We start from the raw sequence: 22,568 nt of genomic DNA on the forward strand, positions 1-22,568 counted from the left end.
GATGGCCTATGAGAAAAAGGTGAAAACATGAAATAAGAAAACAGTCATGTAAAAAAAGACAGGAAAAGTATCTAATAATATTTAAGTTAGGAAATTAAATTATGAAAACAAATGTGAGCAAATTCCCAGAAGTTCCCTCCCTGTTTGTTCTTAGGCTAGTGCCTGTTGGCCTTACAGGCAGGGTCTGTGACACGAGAAGCCAATGAAGATTTTTTTTTTCCCCCTTCTTATTACCAGCATAACAACTCTTTGCAACTTTGTGATGTGGAAGCAGCAGGATGCTGCAGGTGGTGTGATGTCACAGGGTGAATGATGGTGGAAGGCTGGTGCCTCGATCACTAGATCATAATGAGGTCACAGAAACAATAACTTTGTGGCCTGGTGCTGACTGTCACCATGCCTGGGTGTGACACTCAGACTAGTCCATCCAGTGTCCCATCTCCAGAAACATGCAGTGCTGAGGCACCACTCATTTGAGGGCCATGCATCTGGGCTGCTTAGCTCCTGGCACCTCTACTTCTCTGGCTCCAGAAGAGAGCACTATTTGAGCACAGGCTGCCACATTTCCACCTTCTGCCTGTTGCCTCTCCTCTTTTTTGGGTCCCATGTGATGTAACTTCCTTCTCCTTCCCCTTCTACTTCAGAGGCACTCCAGTTTCTTCAAAGTATTATTTTGCTGTTCTCAAAAACATCAGCTTGAATCATGGAATAGCCTTTTGGGTAAGTGAATTTCAAAGTGATGCTTTCCAGCCACTGTGGTGCTGTGAGACTTCTCCCTTTGTTTGCTTACAAGCCTTGCAGCAAAACTGAACTCAAGCCTTTCAGAGGCTGACATGATATGTTGTTTATTTAATGTTATTGTCTGCCTGGGGTAGCTTATCCTGGTCTTATATTCTTCTTTATAATTGCCTTTATTAATCGACCTCTTACGGCAGTTTAGCTTAAATCTCCTGAAGTCTGCAATAACTTTGGAAATATTTTGACTTGGTGGAAAAAGTCGAGTGTGATTATCTGCTGCATTGTGTTTTAACATCAGGAAATCCTGGCCTCAGGTTCCCCAAAATGAAGGACGTGTAAGTGCTACCGGAGTGCAGCAACATTTATATTTCCACAGTGATTTCCAGAGGAAAATTTATTAAGTATTTTCCTAATTTTAGGAATTTTTTAAAAAGTGTGTTCTTTGCTTCTCCTCCGAATTAGCAGTTTAAATTTGCCTTTCTTTCTCTTCCATTTCTAACATTCTGTAAAAGGGTAAGATAAATTAAAAACCAACAAGTGTTTTTGAAGGAAGATGAATGCTTGGAAGTTCTTGGAAGAAACATACTTTGTCTTAACTGAACACCATGTATATATGAAATGGTCGATGCAATTAATTATAATACCATAGCCTTACAATTTTTAAAAGAGTAAAAGCACATTTTTCTATAACTACTTCAAGCCCATTATGATGTGAAATGAACTTTGTGTGCACTGCAATGTAAAGTAGGATTTACAGCTACTGTGTAAACCTTGATAGGATGTTTTTGGCTTGCTGAACTGTCCCATACTTGCTTCATTGCTTTGTGGATAGTTTCTGCGATGTATAGATCCAGTGGAGAGATTTGAGGGCAGATCAGGCATGCTGATAGCACATCATAGATTCTCTTCCTAGTGTCTGAATGTTTGGTTTTCTGGTAGGTAACCATATATACTATAGGACATATATGAATAAATTCTGTCTTCTCTCTGCTGTATGTCAGTGCTCATTACTCTAAAAAATGAAGGTGTAATACAATTCCCCTGAAGGCAGTTGGAATGCACCATGTAACCAAGAGTAGAATAGACCCCAGATCCCATACCTAGCCTACCCTGCATGGCAGGAGGACAAAGTTGTCAGGATCCTTAAATGACTGTTGCTAGTATGACAGTGTAGCAACTGGCATTGAACAGGCCTTCTTAAGAAGTGGAGTTTAGCTTGGTCTCCTATCAAATATTCTGCTTCCAGAATAATTCTGTGAAACTGCTGATAACAGGGTTTGTGTAAGAAAAACGTATCATCGGGAATTTGTGCTGGCAAAATGTGGCAGGCTTAGTATCCAGTGTCCCCAGATACAGAATATTGTTGCAAAAGTAAAATCTAAATTTCTTGTATTTTTCTGTCAAATACATCTAACATAGAGAAAATGTGTTCTGAAGGAAGAAATTGTGACTCTGACCTCATATAATGAATTTGAATATCAGCATTTTTTCTCTTATTGATTAATGTAACAAGCAGATTCAGTTTAAAAATAAAATCATTGCAGAATGGACCTTTTCCTTTGATAGGTGCTTGCATACTGTCTCTCGAGGATGCCTGCAGTCTCCTAAGTTATTCGCTGGTAGGAAACAGAGACGTTGTCTAGATCTAGGTAGGATTTCCACATTCATGAGAGAGATGGAGTTGAGGGAGAAGGTCTAAAAACATGGCATGGGAAGAGGGTTTCAATCTATAGTCTCCACAGTGGGAGACTGTGAACAAGTAGTCCACATTTTTCTGCTGATGGTGCCATGTTGTCAAGCTGCTTGTTCACCTGTTTGTGATTCTCACCTTTCTGAGATCCTTCTGGGGCTAATTCAAGCTGTCTGTAGTGTCATACTTGCGTGGTGCCCCTTCGAGCAGCATGGCCATTCTTGGCTTAAGAAGTCTTATCTTGAAAACTTGGTTGAGATGTGGAGCTCACCTGTGAAAGGCAGTGCAGACATGATAGCAATCATGCTCTTGTCTTCCCCTCTTTTCTTCAAGATGGGATGCTTGTGTAGAACTGGAAGAGGTTTTGCAGATTAGAAATTAAAGCAGAAGGGAAGGAAAATGGCAATGAGAAAAACTACATCAACTGACACGAGTATCCAATAGCTCTATGCAAAGAATTGTTATAGTGGTCAAAGTGATAAAGAAGAATTTCCTGGAAGGTTCATCAAACCAGGGAATAATCTACAAAGGGTGACAGAAGTTAATTTTAAAAAATAAATAGATAAGTCTTGGAGGATAGTTTGGAGCAAAATTGTCCGGCTGGAGCAGGATGCATAATATCCACTCAGACCTTGCTAGCATTTTTGGCTTCTTCACTTAACCTGGTTTAAAAAAAAAAGAAAATAATTGTCTTTCACTCTTTTATGTTGAGATTTAGAATAGTCATGGGATTCAAATGAAACTGCACTTGAAGGGCATAACAAAAACACAGACTATTCTCTAGTTCTGTCTAATTTACCTGAAAAAACGTTACATTCACATGGCATTGTTTTCCACAAAACTTGTGTTTCCTTTGTAGGTGGATTTGTGTGGGTGTAATCCCAATCCAGCAGTCCTAAAATAAAACCATAAGATAGTACATTTTCTTCCTTCATTTAAATAGAAGCATGTAGCTGTAAAGTCCAGTGATAAGCAAATAGCAGCTGAACATCACACGTTATCCTGCTTTCTGTCATGTGCATCGATGTGATACTAAAATGACATCTGGTAGGGTATTTCTGTAGTGAATATCCGTGAAGAGCGAGCTCTCCAGTACGGATGCCCAGACTTTAAAATATGTGATAGCAACACCATTAATTTATTTTTTTTTTTTAGCAGAAATGTATTAAAGATATAATCAGGAACAACTGCAGTGTATTAAAGAGTGCTATGTATTTTTTCTTCTGCCAGTATTCACTTTTTCTATTAATTGTGCAGTGAGCTGATTTTTATTTTGTACAGTCTTTCTTTTTTTACACAAACCTGTCTGTTTCTTCATTTTTTTCATTACACAGGAAAATGAACTGTTCCTTAAGAAAAAATGTACTCATGTTCAGTTGTCTGTTTGAGCTAAATGTTGCTTAATCTGCTTGTTTTAGAGGTTTCTATGGGTCAAAAGGCTTGGACAACATTTAGGATTGGTACTTGATTTTATTGATGTTGAGATATTAACTGCCAAAATATTAACAACTATTAAAATATTAATTTGTATTTTTGAGCCATTAATGATCACCTCTGTTGTACACTGAGCAAGTTTTCAAACCACTTTCCTTGCACTTACTCCTGTGGTGACAACTGTGGTAACAAACAACAGTGTCAGAGGCCGTGGTTTGATGCCCTTCCTCGGATCTCTCCATATTACTTTTGTCACAGCAGTTCCTAATGGTAAGGGAGAAAAGGGGTTAATGATATCTATACTAAGATCACCTGCCCTGTGCCTGCCATATGCTTCTATTCACTTTTCTTCTTTTGCTTAGATAGCAAGTGCTCTGTGAGCAGATAGGGTCTTTGTTCAGTGATAGCATGGTGTTGTCTCCTGTCATAGAGACTGCTACAGATTCATGGTAATAGTATTAATATTTGTATGGAAAGTCTTGTGTGGTTGGATTGGCAGTTTTGAGCAACCTATACTTAAAATCCCTGTGTGGCTTTCTACACTGCAACTATCCCTTATAACCGTGCTTGTGTGCATGTTGGGAAAGAGGGCTGTGATCTCCAACTAATGTTGGTTTGGGTGGGTTGTTTTTTCTGTATTTCTGTTCATGACTCACTCATCATTGACAAGCAATCTAAAATAGGAGTATTCTTTTCTTCAGGATAAATCATCATGATTAGGCTATTTTTGCCTAGTTGGAATGAGCTGTAAGCCCAAGCATGAACTGCTCCTAACAGGCGTGTATAATACATAGCTCAGAAAGCCTGATAAATTCCGGTTTTCTACATTACACAGTGTTATGTTTTAGCTTGGTAGTTTGTAAGTTATGCAGCCGTGAGAGAACAACATCTCAGTTGAACTCTGGGAGCTTTTCCTGGTCAAGAAACTCTTGCAGTTGCTGAAATTATCTTGTTTTTTTAGTTTAGTTTTGTTTTGTTTTTTTTGTCATCTTGCCTTTATGGCTTAGGTTTGCCCTTGTACATATCCTGCTTCCTTTGACCTGCTGAGTTGATTATCTGGACCTGATGGGGCCTTCTGAAGTGTGTGAGATGTGGTAACAGCATTGTTCCCAGTGTGAAATATTTTATGAGAAAACCCTGGTTTTGAGTTGTTGCTTTCATGGGGTTACACTAGTAGACTACCAGGTCCAGTAGGGGAAATAAAGATTGCTCTGAGAGCCAAGCACACGTTTGTTCCCAGCGTAGCCTTATTGCTAAGGGCTGCTTTGTTTTCCCTCAGTAAAAAACTGCCATTCTTCAACACTGTAGAGTTTTAAATAGTTGTCTTAGCATAGCGATAATATAATTTAGATGTAATTTTACTTTGTGTCTCCCTTTTAAAGCAGAATAAGAGAAAAAAAGGCATAATGTTGTACTAATCTCCATATGCTTTTCTACAGCTGGTTAGCAAGCAGGAGTCTGCACAGTAGAGAGTGAAACATCAGCGCCCCCCTTACAGCTGTGTGCCTAGCACTGATACTCTATCTGCACCTTTTCTAGTAGCTCTTCCACTAGTGTCATTATTCTAAATTTCATATTGCCTACTGCAAGATGGAGTTTTCAAGCTTTTAGAAATCTGTTGGTTCATACCTGGTTTGAAGATAAGGCCTTACTGAAAACAAGCCACCTGGAGAATTTTAGCATGAAAAATAATTTGTTTTCCGGCTTACACAAGTGCAAAGAAAATATATTTGCAGAAAAAAGTTATCTTAATAGGGCTTATATTTTTTTACCCCCAGATAATTTATAAATAGTTGAAAAGCTTTTGCTTAAAAAAAAAAAAAAAAGTTAAATGTGGACAGAAACAAAATATGAAAAAATTGCATCCAGAAATAAATTTGTCAGAAATAAAAACTTGATCCAGAATTTACAGGAGTCAGTGGAAAATCTCTTCTTTAAGTTGTTACTTTTACAGGGGACTCTAATGCCTTATTCTCTCAAACTCCTGGGCATGTGCTTGACTCAATGTTCCAGACTATCTCCTCTAATGCTAATAAGCTGAAGGTGAGCATATATTTTATGTCCTTCACTGGTCCAAGTCGTAAATAATAAAGGGAAAAAGGTGATGAAACTGAGCTCTCAATGTAATTTCAGTGGTACTTTTTGCTACTTAGCAAAGTTAAAAGGGAAAATATCTTTATTGTATAAATATAGAAGTCTTTATTGTTAGAAGAAGAGCTGTATGAGGTCAAATATAACTGGGATGTTTTGAGCATAAAATAATTGCTTCTATCTGCTGGATTAGTAGAACATCTTTGTGAGTTTTATGCACTAGTTGATTTTTACTGAGTTTGTTGTCTTTCATTAGGTGCAATCTTTAATGGACAGTGTGGACAATCTTCAGTCCATTTGCCTTCCCATTTCTGTCTTCCTGTAATCTGAACACAAATTTTTAAATTATTTTTCATTTTGTAACTGCTTTTTTTTTCTGTATGGCTTAGCAGACCACTGGAAAAACTATACTGGAGCATGGTTTTGGTAGTTATCACACTGGGGTCATAAAAGTTAAACCCAGTATGAAAGAGAACGTTAAGTAAAATACACATTAAAAAAGTAGTAGAAAATATAGTATAGTATAGAAAATATAGTATAGAAAATATAGATTCGATAGTTAATATTTTAGGAAACAGTCCAAGCAGCTTTAAGTTTGCCTATTAATGCAAAAAAAAAATCATTTGACAAAAAAGACTTTTCTTTCAGATTGTTTGATTAACTAAGAATGAACTACTGAATCCTAAGGTGTAAGAGGGTTAATAGAGACAGGAAATACTGAGTTGCTTCTAAAGGGCTACATTTCATTCTCCCTCAGAGTCATGTGGTTTTGATTTTGTTTTGTGATCTGTGCCAAATCTGCCTTTTCATATGATTTTGAATATCTGCAAATGCAATTTCTTTGGTTAAAGTTAGAAGTGTGTTTTAGATCTAAGAAGATGTTAGCAAACAGAAACATGAAAAATATTTTCATGACCTGGGGATGACTTCCTTGATGCCCTAGTCTTTCAATGAGGGATGTTCATGCATGTCCATAAGATGTCCATGTCCACATACACAATAATAAAGAAGTGCTTTTCTACAGTCAGAAAAAAAAAATAAATTTGCAGCCACACTACTCAGTACTGATCCTTTGTTGAATTAAGAGCTTGTGAAATGCATGTAGGATCAGGCACAACATCTTCCTGTTTGATGGGAATAATTATTTCCTAGGTTCCCTTTTCTCTTCATTAGAGAATTTTTTCTTTTCAAAAAGCCTCAAATGCCTGAAACCTCAAAGTGAAAATATTGCTGTAGGGCTTCTCAGGAGATGCCTTTTGGCTGTATTATGCTCTACTCTGTGGGCTAGCTAGTTAGCTGCTTCATGGGGTCTCTAGCCGTGAAGAATGATAGTATGTTTGAGAAAAGTAATTTCAATAATCTCTGAGTATTTGTTAATAAATAAATAAAGGTACAAAATGCATGAAACCAGCTTTTAAAATAGTGCCAGAGTTTATTAGACTGCTTCACTATACCTCACCAGCCTTCTACCTCTGCATAGAATTGAAATAAAATACAATAAATCTGGAAGGTTGGATACAGTTTTCCACTTTCACTGCTTTAATATTTATTGGTCTGGATTACAGGAGTATGGCAAAATATTTCAGCTCCTAGTTTTTTATTACCCTTAGTAAAAATATAACTGCCTACACAGGAATCATGGTGAATACACTCATACTGATGCCAGATACCACTGATACGTGGTGGTGTGGTGGGTATAGTTGTAGGAAATGGCTGTTATTTGCCCTTTTGTCAGGAACATGCCTTGTTGCTTTGAACTAACCTTTCTACTTGCACTTAGAATAAAAGCTAAGTAGGTTCATTTTGTATCAAATTGCACAAAGCTGTATTGGCATGCATAGAGTCATTATAAAGTGCCTACCTGCCCAGCCACCAGTTTGCTTTCCGCACTTACAGGGGCTCTTCAAGGACAGGATTGCAGTATCAGTTGTCCTTGACTGTAGACCATATGGACAACAGGTACCCCGCTCTCTTTTCTCGCAATGCAGAACGCTGTGGAGGGAAAACCCAGAGGAAGCTCTGAGGAAAGGTGAGAAGATACCAAACTTTTATGTTTGTTCCCTATATGAGGAAAGGATCTGCCTGTTTTTAGGACACTACGGTGCGTGCCCCTGAGCAGAATGTTAATGAGAATGAATGCTAAGCACTCATTTCTCTCTTACGAAGGCTGTTGTGTGTCTTGCAGCTATACAGCTGTGCTGTGGGTTGCAGTGTCAGGGTCAACATCCATATGGGATTTTTTCTCTGGAGCTCACTCATCTAAAGGAAAATCATCTCTTAAAACACTTCTGGATCCATTCCCATCTGCTATTGTCTGGTTCAGTCATCTCCATCATTATTCTTGAACCAACAAGCTGTTATATGATTCATTTCTTCCTCTTAGGCATCAAGCTTGATTTTACTGGCCTCTGCATCAGTTTAGCTTCCTCTCCTTCTACTCGGTTGCTGGGAATCAATCACTTTTTTTAATTTTAAAGATGTTATGGTGAGCATTTTCTGAAGGGTATCTGTATTTAAAATATATGTGAATGTGAAGGGATAGACCCCCTCCAAGCGTCCAGGTCTGCTTTTCTACCTAAATAGGTTATAAATAAATCATTAAGGTAAAATACCATTTTTAAATAAAATTTTTACATACCCCTGAAAAATTCTGAAACCAGCTCTTGCACTGTTTGGAGATGCAGTTGTGCATTACCAATCTTGGTAACTCTCTACCCACTTAACCTTTATTTTCTTCTGCTTCACACTGGCCTAATTTAACCAGTTCTATCTCAAGAAAAAGTACAATCAAGATTTTCTGCTGGTTATTGCAAAACATTAATACCTTAAATGCAGAAGCTTGAGGGAGTATTAGCTACTAAAATCAGGCTGGAGGTAAAAATCTGCTGCAGCAGTGGGTTTCACAGAGTTTACCAGGCTTTTAAGTCTACAATGCAGCTGCATTTTTTCTGGGGGGGGAAAAAAAAGTAACTTCTAAAATGATGGTGTTCTGGTTTTTGGAATTATTTGTACCATAAGGGTGATGCTAAAATAGTATTAGGAGTAAAAAGGTACCTGGGTATTTGTACGTTTCCAAGGATATTGACATAAATCAGGTCATTTATGTTCTGATGTAAATGGTGTCCTCAGTCATCATAAATCAATCTTTTTTTTTTTTTCTTTTTTCCCCATAACGGAGCAATGTAACAGCATAATTAGCTTTTGTAGTGTGCCTATGTTCTTACTGTCATTTATTTTAAAAGAGCACATTATAACTCTTTCTGTAAACTTTATGGCAAATAATCATAGAAGCAAAGATCAATAAATACTAGACTTCATCTTAGCAAGGGAAGCTAAATAAATATGCCAATGCAGAAGAAACTTGTTCTGTAACACGTTGTCTGCCAGGGGGACTTGTTACACGTGTACATTTAATGGGGAAATTTTATCCCTCTCCATCTGTTAACAATGACCAGTACACTTCAGCAACATTTGTCTCAATCACAGATCTGCAGCCTACAGGTTGTTTTGCATGGTGTCAGATTGTGGCAAAACAGAAGTGGGATAAAATAATGTTCCAGTTACCAATGAAGAAGCATCCAGTATGTGTAGCTTCAGTGGAGTAAAAAGTGCCACTGCAATACCTCAGAAATGGTCCTGAATATCAAGGGAGGAAGTCTGGGGGGCTTACTACTAGTTATTTCAATATCCTTAAACACAGACAATTTATTTCCCAAGGACCAGGAACATCCTCATGTTGGAAATTGTAATCCTTTTCAGTCAGAAGTAGCTCTCCTCTATGGAGACAAAATTGCAAAGAATTTTGCTGTGTGAAGATAAGCTCTGTAAGTGTGCTTCCTTTGCACAAGCTGGTTCAGCCCAGGGCCCAAAATAGCACAGCCCCAAAAGGTGTCCTAGCTTGCTTTTCTCCTGAAATGTGGCCTTGCAGCAAGTACTGTGGAACAGTGCTACAGAGGAGGAGCCCTGGCCTGACTTTACTCCTTTAGCCCTCTTCAGATTTGCTTTCTGCTCTGAGCACTGCTTGGGGAATCACAGCATCTGTCATTTCTAGCTTGGAAACAGTCTCTGAGCAACCTTGTGTCTGTGCTTTGGTGCTTTTGGCCACTCATTTGGCAGAGGGAAGCTGCATGTCAGTGTTGAATAGGGCCTGTATAATTTAGTGGAAAAGAATTATTTACATCTTTTCGTTGACCTTTTTTTGTTCACTTGTTTCCAGTAAAAAGGAAGAACTTAATTTTGTTTCTTCACCTTACTTGTCCAGCATTTCTGCCTACATCTTTGACTTTAGAGTCTGGGATCTGGATATAAATGGGTTATTTCCAACTTTTGTTTCTTTTCTTCATGAAATAAGGATGAAGAAAAGCTGAGCTCAAATGTGTCTCCTGCAGCAGGCGTTTCAACCAGTTAGCTTTGAAATTTTCCATGTATTTGTTGCATGCAAAAGGAATGAGATAGATGAACTCAGTCCTTTTGAAGTGCTCTGATGGCTGGCAAGTACTTTTGTAGTTGAAGTGAAAAAGCTGATTCTAGAGTTCACTGATGAGAGAAAGCTTGTTAAGTGAACTTGATGAGGAACCGTCATAAATATATGTCTAAATTATGTATCAACTTCCTCTTCATCAGAAGGCCTATTTTGATGATGAATTGATGGATTTGAAAAAAAATAAAATCTTTGCTGTATGTGCCAGCCAAAACTTGAGGGAGTGAGTGCCTTTGAAATGAAAATTCACTCGGTCACACATAGTTATAAACGGAAAAGCATCCCTTGTTACTGAGCACAGTGGAAGGGGTGAAATGAATCTGTTACATCAGCCAGCATCATAGCAGACATAGAGTTACTCATGACATCTCTATACTGTCCATGTCCTTCACAAAGAACCCTAGGGTATGTTTTGGTCTGCGTTTTTTCCTGTCAATAAGTGCAAAACCTGGGAGTTAACAAAACTGTACCTGTCCTGTACTCTGCCACAGACTAGTGAGGATGGTTCAGGACAGTTAATTTTTGATTTCTTGGGAACCTTGTCTCCAATGCTGATCTAACAATACTTGCTGCTGCAGCACTGTAATGAACTCTGTAAATGTAAAGTCCTATTCAGTTTTCCAAAAGCATGAAAAATGCAATCCATTGTAAAACTAATCCGGTTAATCCAGCTGTATGTATAGATACTTATTTGTTATTTCTAAAATTCTGATGACTTTAAAAATCTGCTTTGAACTTCAGAGAGGGCTTTTTAACACATTTACAGAAAATGAAGGTTTTGTGCATATCATATTTCAGTGGTTCTTATTAAGTTAAAGGTTTTGATTAAATAAGTAAACTTGTTTTGCTTTACAAATGATTTGTTAAGATTGAAGTAATCATCATCAATTCTCTTGGATAGCACCATCAGTTCGTGCACAGTAACACAAATCTAGTAGGCAAAAAATGTTCTACTCTCTGGTAAAGCAAGATACTGGATCCATTGCTATACTGTTCAACACCTCAGTGTTAAGTACAGGGTGTTGTGGAAAGTTCAGCATAGGAATGTGCCAGCAAAGAGCTGTAGGTGGAGCTCAGCAGATGCCCTCTTCTCGTTGGAGGCTGTGCCAAGTCCTGTAGCTGCAGGGGTGAGAGTAGGCTGTTGGAAACCTGAAGAAAGCATTGAGTCACACAGAATCTTTTTGGTGGAAATAACTGTCTTGAGCATGAGGTAATCCGTCTGGAGAATTTAGTTTCCAATGCAAAGACATATAAGATCCTATTTTGAAGCCCAGCTGACAGACTTTGTAGAATGGAGATTGCATCTTAATTTGTACTTGTCAAGGCTAGCAGAAACATAGCTGTTCTTTGTAAGCTTTCACTCCACATTTAATGTGCTGTACAGAAGTTGTTGTTAACTTCAATTTTAAGCAGTAATGTTCAAATAATTCTGAAAATTTCCAGAAAGACCTTGAGACCACTCTTGAATCATAGCTGTTAAAAAATGAATGCATTTTTTTCAAGCAGGAGATTGCCAAAGTATCTTTGATTTTATTTTCCTCTTGTTTTCTTCTCAGTGTATTTTCTAGCAGATAATGGCAATAAAGTGAAAGACTGGATTTTTCAAAGACCTTCAGTGTTGACCTGTTTCTGCTTTCATGTAAGCCACCTCTGAACTTCCAATAGTTTCTCTTCCAGTCTTCCAGCAACACTAGAACAACACTACATCTTAGCAAATGTCTTCCTAAAATGATATAAGGGCTAAATTATGATTTAGAAAGTAAAACTGCATTGCAGTTCTATCTTTCAATGCCACTTACACCAGAGTTATGGAGATCAACAGTTCTGTTGAAATGCTGTGGAGGCAGGTTGCAAACGTTTAGTTTACAGAGAGTTAGAAATCTAAATTTTCTAATTCTTTCACTCTCCCATCTCACCTCCTCATGTATTTTCTTCTTTCCTTCTTTTACTTTTTTCATGTTTAAAGGAGAAACTAATTTTATAACTATTGTATTCCGTGTAGTTGATCTCCAGAGAATTTCTTTCTCTTTAAACTATTAACAAAATTGTGTAGCATAAGAAAATCTTCAATCACATTCATCACATGAATGAATTTCTTGTCAGCAGGGGTTCTGAGATTTTCCATGCCATTTATCTTCAAGAGAAGTTTACTGGTTGCCGTATTGAAAATGACAGGCAACTGCAAGTAATCAAAAACACTAAGTCTTATTTTAGGAATGTTGCTGGCTTTTCCATAAGAAATACAGGAAAGCAGGACTCTAGCTTCTAAGGGTGTTTGAGGCTGATTGGAAAAACAGTTCATTAAGCACTTAAACTTTACAGTAGTCAGTATTTTTTATTCCATATGGCTTGCAATTCTGTGGTGAAATACTGTACATTTTAAGGTTAACTGCTTGACATTAGACCATGACTAGTGACATTACCTTGACTCGCAGTATTTATAATTAATAGGTGCTAAACGTTTTGTCCCTACATTTTAGAAAATTACTGTCTTTAATGTAGAAATACAGCCTGACCCGTAAATGGAAGTGGTTAGTCACCTTTAATTGGATGACATGTCGAGTATTAATGATGCACATGCTGTTCTTAGGAGACGACAGAAAACCTTAGCTGACGGCGACTGCCGAAGCAAATGGTGATATTTCCTAACGTTTGTCAGGGACCAGAAAGGCACGGCACTTTAAAATACTTTTTTCCTCAATCACTTATCAGGTTGTAATGCACCACGCAGTCACTCTAAGAGGGATGCAAAAGCCTTCTAAAAGCCATAATGATGTGATGGCTTAGGTTTCAGCAGAGATACTAAGATATGTATAAGCTGGATTGCTCCATTTCATTTCTTATGACCTGCCCTGAAGGATGTTAGTATCCACTCATTCATTATCCCCAGCCTCTGTATCCGAGCTGAAATTGTGTGAGCACTTATAAATGTTGTACTCACAGTTCCACGAGATGTACTTTTACTGTTGTGAATGAGCGATTATTGTTTGCCAAGATCTATCATCAGAAAATTAATAAAATTCATTAAATAAAATCTTCAAATATTCAACCAACAGAAATATTGCTCTGTTTTCATATTTTGGACCATGGGAAAAAGATTAATTAAAACAATTTTATTTTTTTTTGTGTGGGTGAAATAAATAAGAAAAGCCAGTCATATTTCTTCAAGCTTTTTCTCTCTTAATGCTACTTCCAGTTCTGCAGTAGAACAGGTGTTTTTACTCGTTTGAAGAAACTATTTAAAAGTTCTTCATCAAATGGACATTTACAGACTGTTTTAATAATAGTTTAAAAAATTCTGAGGCAATTACAGCTATAGAATCTTATGAAGGGTGATTAAGGTCTCCACTAAATGGCTCACGAAGGATTAATGGCAAGAGCAACTCTTTCTCTAGCCACGTAGCATGCTAGCAACAGGTGACCAAAGGCTGTTTTTCCCACAAACCGTGCTGTTTCTCAGACAAGCTTGAAGCTTGTAGAAATGGTGTGGCAAGACATAGTCAATGAGTAGAACCCATAAAGTGTCAAGGCTTAAGGACCGGATAGCTGGTGTCCTCAGTGTGTGAGGTATCTGTGTTAGCCCATGCAGTGGAGGAGAAGGAGCTGGTTCCTCCAGGAGCTGTAGTGGGCCTGGGATGCTCACTGCACTGCAGAGTCATTCACTAAAACTCGAGGCAGCTGGGCTTGCATAACTCAGCCGACAGAGTGAGGGATGTTCTTCTGTTCACATCAGCTGGTAGTCTGCCCTCCAGCTTGGACTTCATTGTCCTAGAAAAAAAATATGATTAGGAAAGAATTTATGTAAAAAAGTGACTCAGAAAAAAGGCTTCCAGAAGGTATGCCCTGACTTGTAGTTTTTACTCTAACAAAGGCAGAAATGCAAATATAAATTAAAGGCTTCATTAACTGCAAAATTCTATCACCAGGCAGTAGCCTGTTTAAGCTCCCTCACCCGTTTGGGCACTGTGATAATAACTAGTGACTTTAGCAGCATTGTCCCTTTTTCCAGAATGGACTCCCTGACTTTGCCCATGATGGGCATGGACAACTAACGAATGAACTGCTAAGTCTCCCACAGGCAGCTTGGAGCATTAATTAATTTGTTTCTGCTGAAATAAAGAGTGAAGATAGAGTTTGTTTCCCTTGGAGCATCTGCAAAGTGTAGGTTGGAGAAAGACTCATTTTCCCTGTTGCTATTTTAGATGTAAATGACACCATTGAAATGTCGGAAGAGATTTCCTAAAATTGTCAGATATATTCTGAAATTCAGTATCTTCTAATGCTAAGCAGAAACCTGTAGTTCTTTGGTTGCTCTGCCCAGAGGTAAGAAAACGAGCAAGGCTGGGGGCTGGCAGAGAACAGTTCCCATGCATGTGGACTGCTCAGCCTTGTTCTCTGCAGCCAGAAGATTGGTAGGAGGTGGATCTCTGTCCCTCAGAGAAAGGAGTGAGAAAATGCCTAGAGGAATTAAAATATGAACACAAAGTTAGGTTTTGAAGCAAGACTGTTACTCAGCTCTCTGCATCTTCCCCTTTCAGTTCTTTTGCATTCACTTTTAGATCAGCTTTTTAACTCTTGGTTTGCCAGCAAAACTTGGGAGTTCTGTGGACACCTTGCTGCAACAGGGTTATTTCAATACTTTCTTTTCCTTTTCCTGAACTCCTTTTAGCCTTCAATGCTTATTTGGGATGGGTCATTCCCACTGAAGATATGCTGTAGATGTGGCTCTACTCTCGGTTCGTTGTAGACCCTGTGACTGTTTTCTAAATGCTGTTAACAGTTCTCTGGGGAGGGGACCAAGCTCTACCCTATGGGAAACATATGTTTCTATTCCTTCATTTGAACCAGGCCTTTAAAATTCAAGTGGGAGAAAAAGGTAGGTGATTAATGCACAGGGCTGGGAAGCAAGAGAAATTCTTTCTCCTTCAGGCTTCCTTAGTGATGTCCTAGGGAAAACCACAAATGCAGACTACAACTGTGTTCATATTTACTGCAGTAACAAATTTAACTGTTAGCTTGTGAAGCACTTTTTCCATAAGTAACATGCCAATGTACATATGCATGAGTATTCTGAGTATATGTGATGTGCAGTACTGCTTATTTTATTAAATAGTATCCATCTGTTTCAATGGGATTGGCTTGATTGCATGGTCTGATTACTCTTGATGATTAGACTTCTTGTATTCCATAATATTAACAGATAATAAGAAAAAACAAATAAGAGCTCAATGCTAAAAGAGGAAATGGAGGTTTTTAGTCATAGTAATGGCATTGTGTCTATCAGATGAAATGAAGCTATTTCACTGAAACTAAAATGTTGTTTAGCCTACCTGACAAAAAATTTGAGGGATGAATCTGTGTGTACAAAAATATCTTAGCTGGAAGAAAATAAGTCATGGTATTAATAGCACTGTGTCTGCTAGCATCAGTGGATTAAGGTTAACAAGCACAGACTGAAGAATCGTAAGTGGATAATGGCTGTGTGCTCAATTAGCAATTATTTAGGTGTCGTTTGTGTTACACCCTTCCTGGCTTGAATTTGCCCCTGTGATAGTGCTAAAGGCTGTCACAAAGTGTGTCCCAAGATTATTCAGAGCATATAATCAGCAGAATGTTTAAGTAAAGCGGTTACAACAGAAGAACTGCATTTAAAAAGGAAAAGAATAAGGGAAAGGGGCTTCAACAGGCTATCCAGGGAAGGGGTGGAGTCACTGTCCCTGGAGGTATTTAAAAGACATGTAGACGTAGTGATTAAGGATATGATTTAGTGGTGGACTTGGCAGTACTGGGTTAACGGTTGGACTCAATCTTAAAGGTCTTTTCCAACCTAAACAATTCTATGACTGGACCCAGAAACCAGCATATTGTCTTAGTTCCAGGATAATCCTTTTAATCTCATTTGGATATTTACATGTATACTAGAACCTCTCTGGAATTAGGGCTCAAAATATAGTCTTTTAAAAGGTAAATCCTTCACAGGTCTATAAGACATATCTTGTGGGGATTTTATGTCCGTGGTCATGAGAGTGAGACTAATGAGCAATTGGGAATAGTGGATGGCTTATTTATATATATTCTCTATATATAGAATATATATTGAATTCATATTATACATTTGATATTATGTATGACTATATAATATAGATAAAATCAACATTAAATATATGCATAAACATTCCATATACAAGTGAAAATCTATATATGTAATGTTTTAAACGTATAATCAATACTGGAATGCTTATTGGAATGTTGAATCTTGCCCTTGCTTCATAAAGTCTGAGCTGAATATCCACAGTATCTGCTCAATAAGATTTTTCTGATCACTGGGATCAACAGCTGTTCACTGGCAATGCTTTGGTAACATCACTGCAGTTTAATACACGTGTGGTGCGATAAGCTTAACCTAATCTTGGAGAGAACATTAAAGATATGAAGCTATGTCAGTAGCAGTTTATGTATTTAGAAACTACCTAATCAAGACACTCTTTTGCAGCATTGAGGCATTAGTTCTCAACAATAGTAATGTTAATGGCAGTGCTTAGCATTTATTTTTGTGTGTTTTGTTGTCCTTGATTATTCTTTCTCTGCCTTTGGCAAACAGGTGAACATAAATTTTTAATTATTTAGCCTGAGTTTAGATAAAAGCCTAAATTCATTTTTTCTGAAGGAGACTTGTAGCTTCCTGGGGATACTATGACCCAGTAATAGTAATAGTGATACTGACATCTCAGGTGTATGTGTAATCCAGTCCTTGGGTGACTTTTATAAGTTGTTCTAAGACATGTTATTCCTTTTTCTTGCAGGAGAACCAGAATTTAAGTATGTTGGGAATATGCATGGGAATGAAGCTGTTGGAAGGGAGTTGCTCATCTTCTTGGCTCAGTACTTGTGCAATGAATACCAGAAAGGAAATGAAACTATTATCAACTTGATCCATAGAACACGTATCCATATCATGCCATCTTTGAACCCAGATGGTTTTGAGAAGGCAGCATCCCAGGTTTGTAAGGCTGTGTATCTAAGAACAGTTATCAATGTCTGTATTAACCTTAGGATCATAATGACATTTGGACTAGAAGTTTTACTGATACAGAAACTCTTGGTGGAGGCTGTTGAATGAAACAACAGAACTGAAATATTTCCTAATAATACAGTAGGCTTGTTCTGGTTAACAATGAAGATTTTATGCTTGAGTTTTCAACAAATACCCATCTCTCGTGTGAGTTTACTGTATTTTAAAATATACCGTTTCATGCAGATTCTTTCATGCAAATTCACAGACCAAACTGCTTCCTAAACAAGTAACTTCTAGTTATACATGCTGTTTCAAAAGTCATAGAAAAGGGGAAGTTTATGTCTCCGTTAAGAATATTCTCATGTAAATGCACTTACATGAGTTGTTCACATTCATCAGAGCTTTATCCCAAAACAAGCAAACTTTGTGAGCCATCTTTTTAATGTGAATAAATTCAATCCTAAATTTTGGGAATGAGGTATCTTAATTAAGGTATTAGTCAAGAAAATTTAGCATATCTTTTAGGATGACAAGAAATTAAAATGTTACTGCATGAATATCAAATAGAGGTCAAACAGGACCCTGTTATATATACTTCTGGCGTGTATTATGTTCTAAACAGAAATAAGATTTTTTTTCTTTTACAAGTTGCATTTATTTTTCAATTAATATTGAAATATTGAGTCTTTTTATGTAACTATTTATTTATGATTAAATAAGTCAAACCGTATTAAGATCTTTATTAAACTGTTTCTCACAAAGTCTTTAGAAAAAAAACCAAAATCACAGACCTCTTTTAAACTATACTCAGTTGTATGTCTCCCTCTCGTGGCAATGATGCAGAAGCTGTCTTCAAATTGGTGCTGTATTTTACGACTGAAGTCTCTCTCTTTAGAGTTTCTGAAATAATATTATTTAAAACTTTTGCTTATTAGTCAAAGTACACTTGCTTTGACATGGTTGCCTTACAAGTTATATATGATTTACAATACAATTTGCATTAGTGCTACTGTTACTCTAATTTAAAAGCATATTGTTCCTGTTCACAGTAGGTTCAGTATTCCTGCAGTTTGGGGTCAGGGCAGCCCCCAGAACTGTAACAGATGCTCTCTGTTAACACCCCCACCCCCCTCGAAGGGAGTAAGGGAGAAAGACTTATTGATTAGAAAAGAAAATAAAACAGCCTTAATACTACCACTAATAAAAATAGTAATAATGATAATAAAATAGACTATGTACAAATATATACAAAGTTAGTACCAAACCCAGTTCCACCCTTATGGCAACATGTCACTGTCACCCCCGGATGGGGAGCAGCCCCCGGGGAAGGGGGTCCCAGGCTGGACTCAGCCACAGGCTGCGACTGGGTACAGGAGCTGGATTCTGGAACTCAGTTCAGGAACACAGGGCTCGGGATCAGAGGCAGGATGGATGGAGTTCTCCTCGGATGCGGCCACCGCAGAGGCAGCAAAAGTGAGGAGGGAGGCCAAAGGGAGATGGAAGGGGTTGCCCCTCCTGATCAGAAGCAGCCAGCAGCCCAGCAGCAGATGGAAGAAAGAAGAACAGAAGGGGCAACAGCAGGGCTTGTCCCTCCTGACCCTTCAGCTTTACTGGGTATGCTGGCTGTGGGATGGAACACCCCACTGGGGAATCTTGGGGTCAGTTATCCTGCCCGCTCCTCCCCGCAGGTGTGGGGTGCTCTCTGTCCCCCTCCATGTGGGACACAAGCTCAGCAGTGGCCTTGGTCTGCATCCCAGTCCCTGGCAGTAACTCTAAACATGAAGTCTGAACACTGCTACAGCCAGATAGTTTATGAAAACACCGCTAACTTCAGACAGAGCAGTTAATTAGAAGAACTTTAGCTGAAAAGTAAAATCATTAAGCAGAACCAGCTCTATTTACCCCAAACCAGGACAAGTATGATGCAAGATCAAAACCAGAACCAAGATCAAACCAATCCTACTTTAAAGAGTACTGACAGCTTACAGATATAAGCTAGTGGAAGCTATGCACTCTGAAGGCATTTCCTTAATGCAACTCAAACCCTGTTTCAGAGAATCACCTTAAAAAAAAGATTTTGCAAAAATTCTCTTTGCATCTTTATTCAGTGCTCCCACTTCAGTGAATGAAGCTGACAAAACAAAAATCTCAGATAAATAAAAATTAAGGTCCTTCTTTACCCTGAAGCTATTTAGAGGAACTTTGAAATGAGTGCAAACATGCCTTGTGGCTGGCTGATAAATCTAGAGATGCTCCAAGACTCACTAAAATGAGGTCTGTAATTCACAACCATGGGCATGATGCAACTGGGAAAAGGAGGTCTCAGGTGAAGACTCAGGAAGCACTGAAAACTCTGATGCTGCTGGTAATTTTGCCCAACCTTAGTACAGATATGCCACCATGAAAATGATCTTCTCCGAGATGTTGAGTGAGAAGTTGGTTTTGTTCCCCCTGAGCTCTAGAAAGAAATTGGAGTAACTCAGCTTTTGGTCCTTCAGACTTCTTATTCCTGAGAACATGAGAAGTAAACCCATGATTTGAATTTACATTGCTAAATATACCCATATAAAGCTCCTGAATGTGCTCATCTCCCTTCTCTTTCTGTTCCCTTTCCTCATTCAGCCCGGTGAACTTAAAGACTGGTTTGTTGGTCGAAGTAATGCCCAAGGGATAGATCTAAACCGAAATTTCCCTGATCTTGATAGAATAGTCTATGTTAATGAGAAAGAAGGTGGCCCGAACAACCATCTGTTGAAAAACATGAAAAAAGCTGTGGACCAGAATCCTAAGGTAAGGACTGAATATCAGGTCACATATATGCCCATCTCTTCCCTTTAACACGAGCAGAGATGCAGCAGCTTCTAAGAGCTGTGTGTTTGCTCTTTATGAGTCACATTCTTCTACATATTCTGTTCATTTTGTTAAATTTATCCGTGTGATGCTTCCTGAATTTCTTCTCAAAATGGCTTGCTGTAGTAAACCCTTTTGATCCGTATTGCTTAATCCTTAGACAATTCGTCATTTGAAGCATGTTTTATTATTAAGGCCAGAAATTGCATAGCCTTCTCCCTCGGTTTGAAGCTGTTCTTGCAGATATTCTGCATTTTTACTGTTGCCCAAAATTCGCTTGTGTATTGTACTAATTTACATTGCTGGCTAGAAAGCTATTCTTACATATAATACATGCATTTTTGTTAAGCTTAAGCCTTAAATATACAGGCGTGTATCTGGAGGGATTCTTCTTGTGTTTATCCCCACAGGAGGTTCTAGAAAATACAGTGTTGTGACTGCAATCCCATAGGGTTTTGGCCTCAACAGCTATATTCTGTCTTCAAATTCAAATTATTAAATGAAATAATTTTATTTTCTCTGTAGAGAATAGATTATATCCTCTCAAGATTTATTTTAAGTCAGTTTGTTTTTCCCATGATTTTGTATTTGGTAGGCTTTTTTTTTTTAGCTGCAATGGGAAGAAATAAAAGATTGAGAGTTCTTTTTTTGTGGTCTCATTCTGAACTGATTTACACCAGTTTTGATGTATATTAATCCACTTAATATTATTATAAATCTGATATAAGGGACTGATTCAGTTTTCTCTGAAGCCAAAATAAAATTTGTGTTCATTTAAATGTCTCACATAGTATAATAACTAAGCCCACTATATATAATTGAATACATGTCTACACTGAATTATCAATTAATAGCTGCTGGTAATGCTCTTTTATTGTAGCTTGCTCCTGAAACAAAAGGTGTCATTCACTGGATTATGGATATTCCCTTTGTGCTCTCTGCCAACCTTCATGGAGGAGACCTTGTTGCAAACTATCCTTACGATGAGACTCGGAGTGGTATGTAATAGAAGTTAACGTGAAGCAGTAGGAGGCAGAAATTACATTCTATACTTGAATTCTACCTAAGGTCCACTTTGTAAACATTATGTTATTACATTGTAATGACTTATTTTAGCATATTAATCACATGTTTAAAGCTAGTCTCTGTATGACTGTGTTTTCTAGTTTTGAAGATGATAGTTTGTTTGTAGTTACATCACAAAAATGATGTAATACCCAAGGGAATCGTAGTCTCTCAGCTATTTTAATCAAGGCAACTTAGCTCTTAAATCAGCTCGGACTGTTTGCATCCTGTTAACTGAAGCAAGAGAGATGTGTCTAGGCTGTCTGCATGATCTAGTATTTCTTTACTTGCACCTTTAAAAAATTAATTTCTGAAAGTGATAGTGTACTAATAGAAACAACTATAACTCTTCCCACTTTTCCGGTATTAGTCCCATATAAAAAGGGCCACATTATGGCAGAGATGTTACTATTTGCACACAGCAATATAATTTTGGTTTTTTATTCCACTAGGGGATGCGCACATGACTGAAATGGTCATGAGATCATGGTAGTGTTTGTGATTGTCTTCCTTCAGTCTACTCTCTCCCAGTTTCATTGCAAATCCTTTTAATGTCAGACTGTAAAACTCTTTAGAGAGAGAATTTTTCCATGTACTGTGTGTTCTTCTCAGAAAATATCTAAAGGCTAGAATAGCTTAGATTTTGTGGTGCACTTTGAAATTAATATTTTTATAAATGTTAGGACTGATATGAATAGTCATCTTAATAATCAGGCAATGTGGTACAGGCAACCGATGAAGTATTGGGGAAATGTTAATGTTATTAAGATAATGCTGCATTAGTTTGTAGTGCTCTAGGATATTTCCTTGCGCACTGAGAATTTTCAGGCACAGTTCTGCTGTGCAGTGCTGGTAATCTAGGTTGTCAGTTCAAAGGGTATGACTGCCCTTTAAATAATCCTCGTTTCCTCATTCCTGGATGTTTTTTCCCCCCTGTAGGTAGTGCTCATGAATACAGCTCCTGCCCTGATGATGCTATTTTTCAAAGCCTGGCTCGCAGTTATTCTTCTTTAAATCCTGCTATGTCTGATCCGAACAGACCACCGTGTCGTAAAAATGATGATGACAGCAGCTTTGTGGATGGAACAACAAATGGTGGCGCTTGGTACAGTGTCCCAGGAGGTGAGCCCCACTGCATGGGTGTTCAGTGTCACTGGTTGTTTGAAGCTTGAGTTTTCACTACTTTAGTTATAGAGTGGAGTACA

The 22,568-nt window shown here is 38.0% G+C and overlaps 1 protein-coding gene across 1 annotated transcript in view; it reads left to right on the plus strand.

Annotated features, from left to right (window-relative positions):
* LOC103782555 (carboxypeptidase E-like) overlaps window positions 1-22,568 on the plus strand; it is a gene marked incomplete at its 3' end in the record, with an annotated part of 49,931 nt that overhangs the window by 20,143 nt on the left and 7,220 nt on the right. Inside the window, exons 3-6 of the mRNA XM_008950324.1 lie at window positions 17,237-17,433; window positions 20,071-20,238; window positions 21,179-21,296; window positions 22,303-22,483. Of these exons, the coding sequence (XP_008948572.1) occupies window positions 17,237-17,433; window positions 20,071-20,238; window positions 21,179-21,296; window positions 22,303-22,483 (664 nt within the window). The remainder of the gene's footprint in view (window positions 1-17,236; window positions 17,434-20,070; window positions 20,239-21,178; window positions 21,297-22,302; window positions 22,484-22,568) is intronic.

This window comes from Merops nubicus, unplaced genomic scaffold, assembly GCF_000691845.1.
Source record: "Merops nubicus isolate BGI_N331 unplaced genomic scaffold, ASM69184v1 scaffold12112, whole genome shotgun sequence".
In the NCBI taxonomy this organism is placed as follows: domain Eukaryota; kingdom Metazoa; phylum Chordata; class Aves; order Coraciiformes; family Meropidae; genus Merops; species Merops nubicus.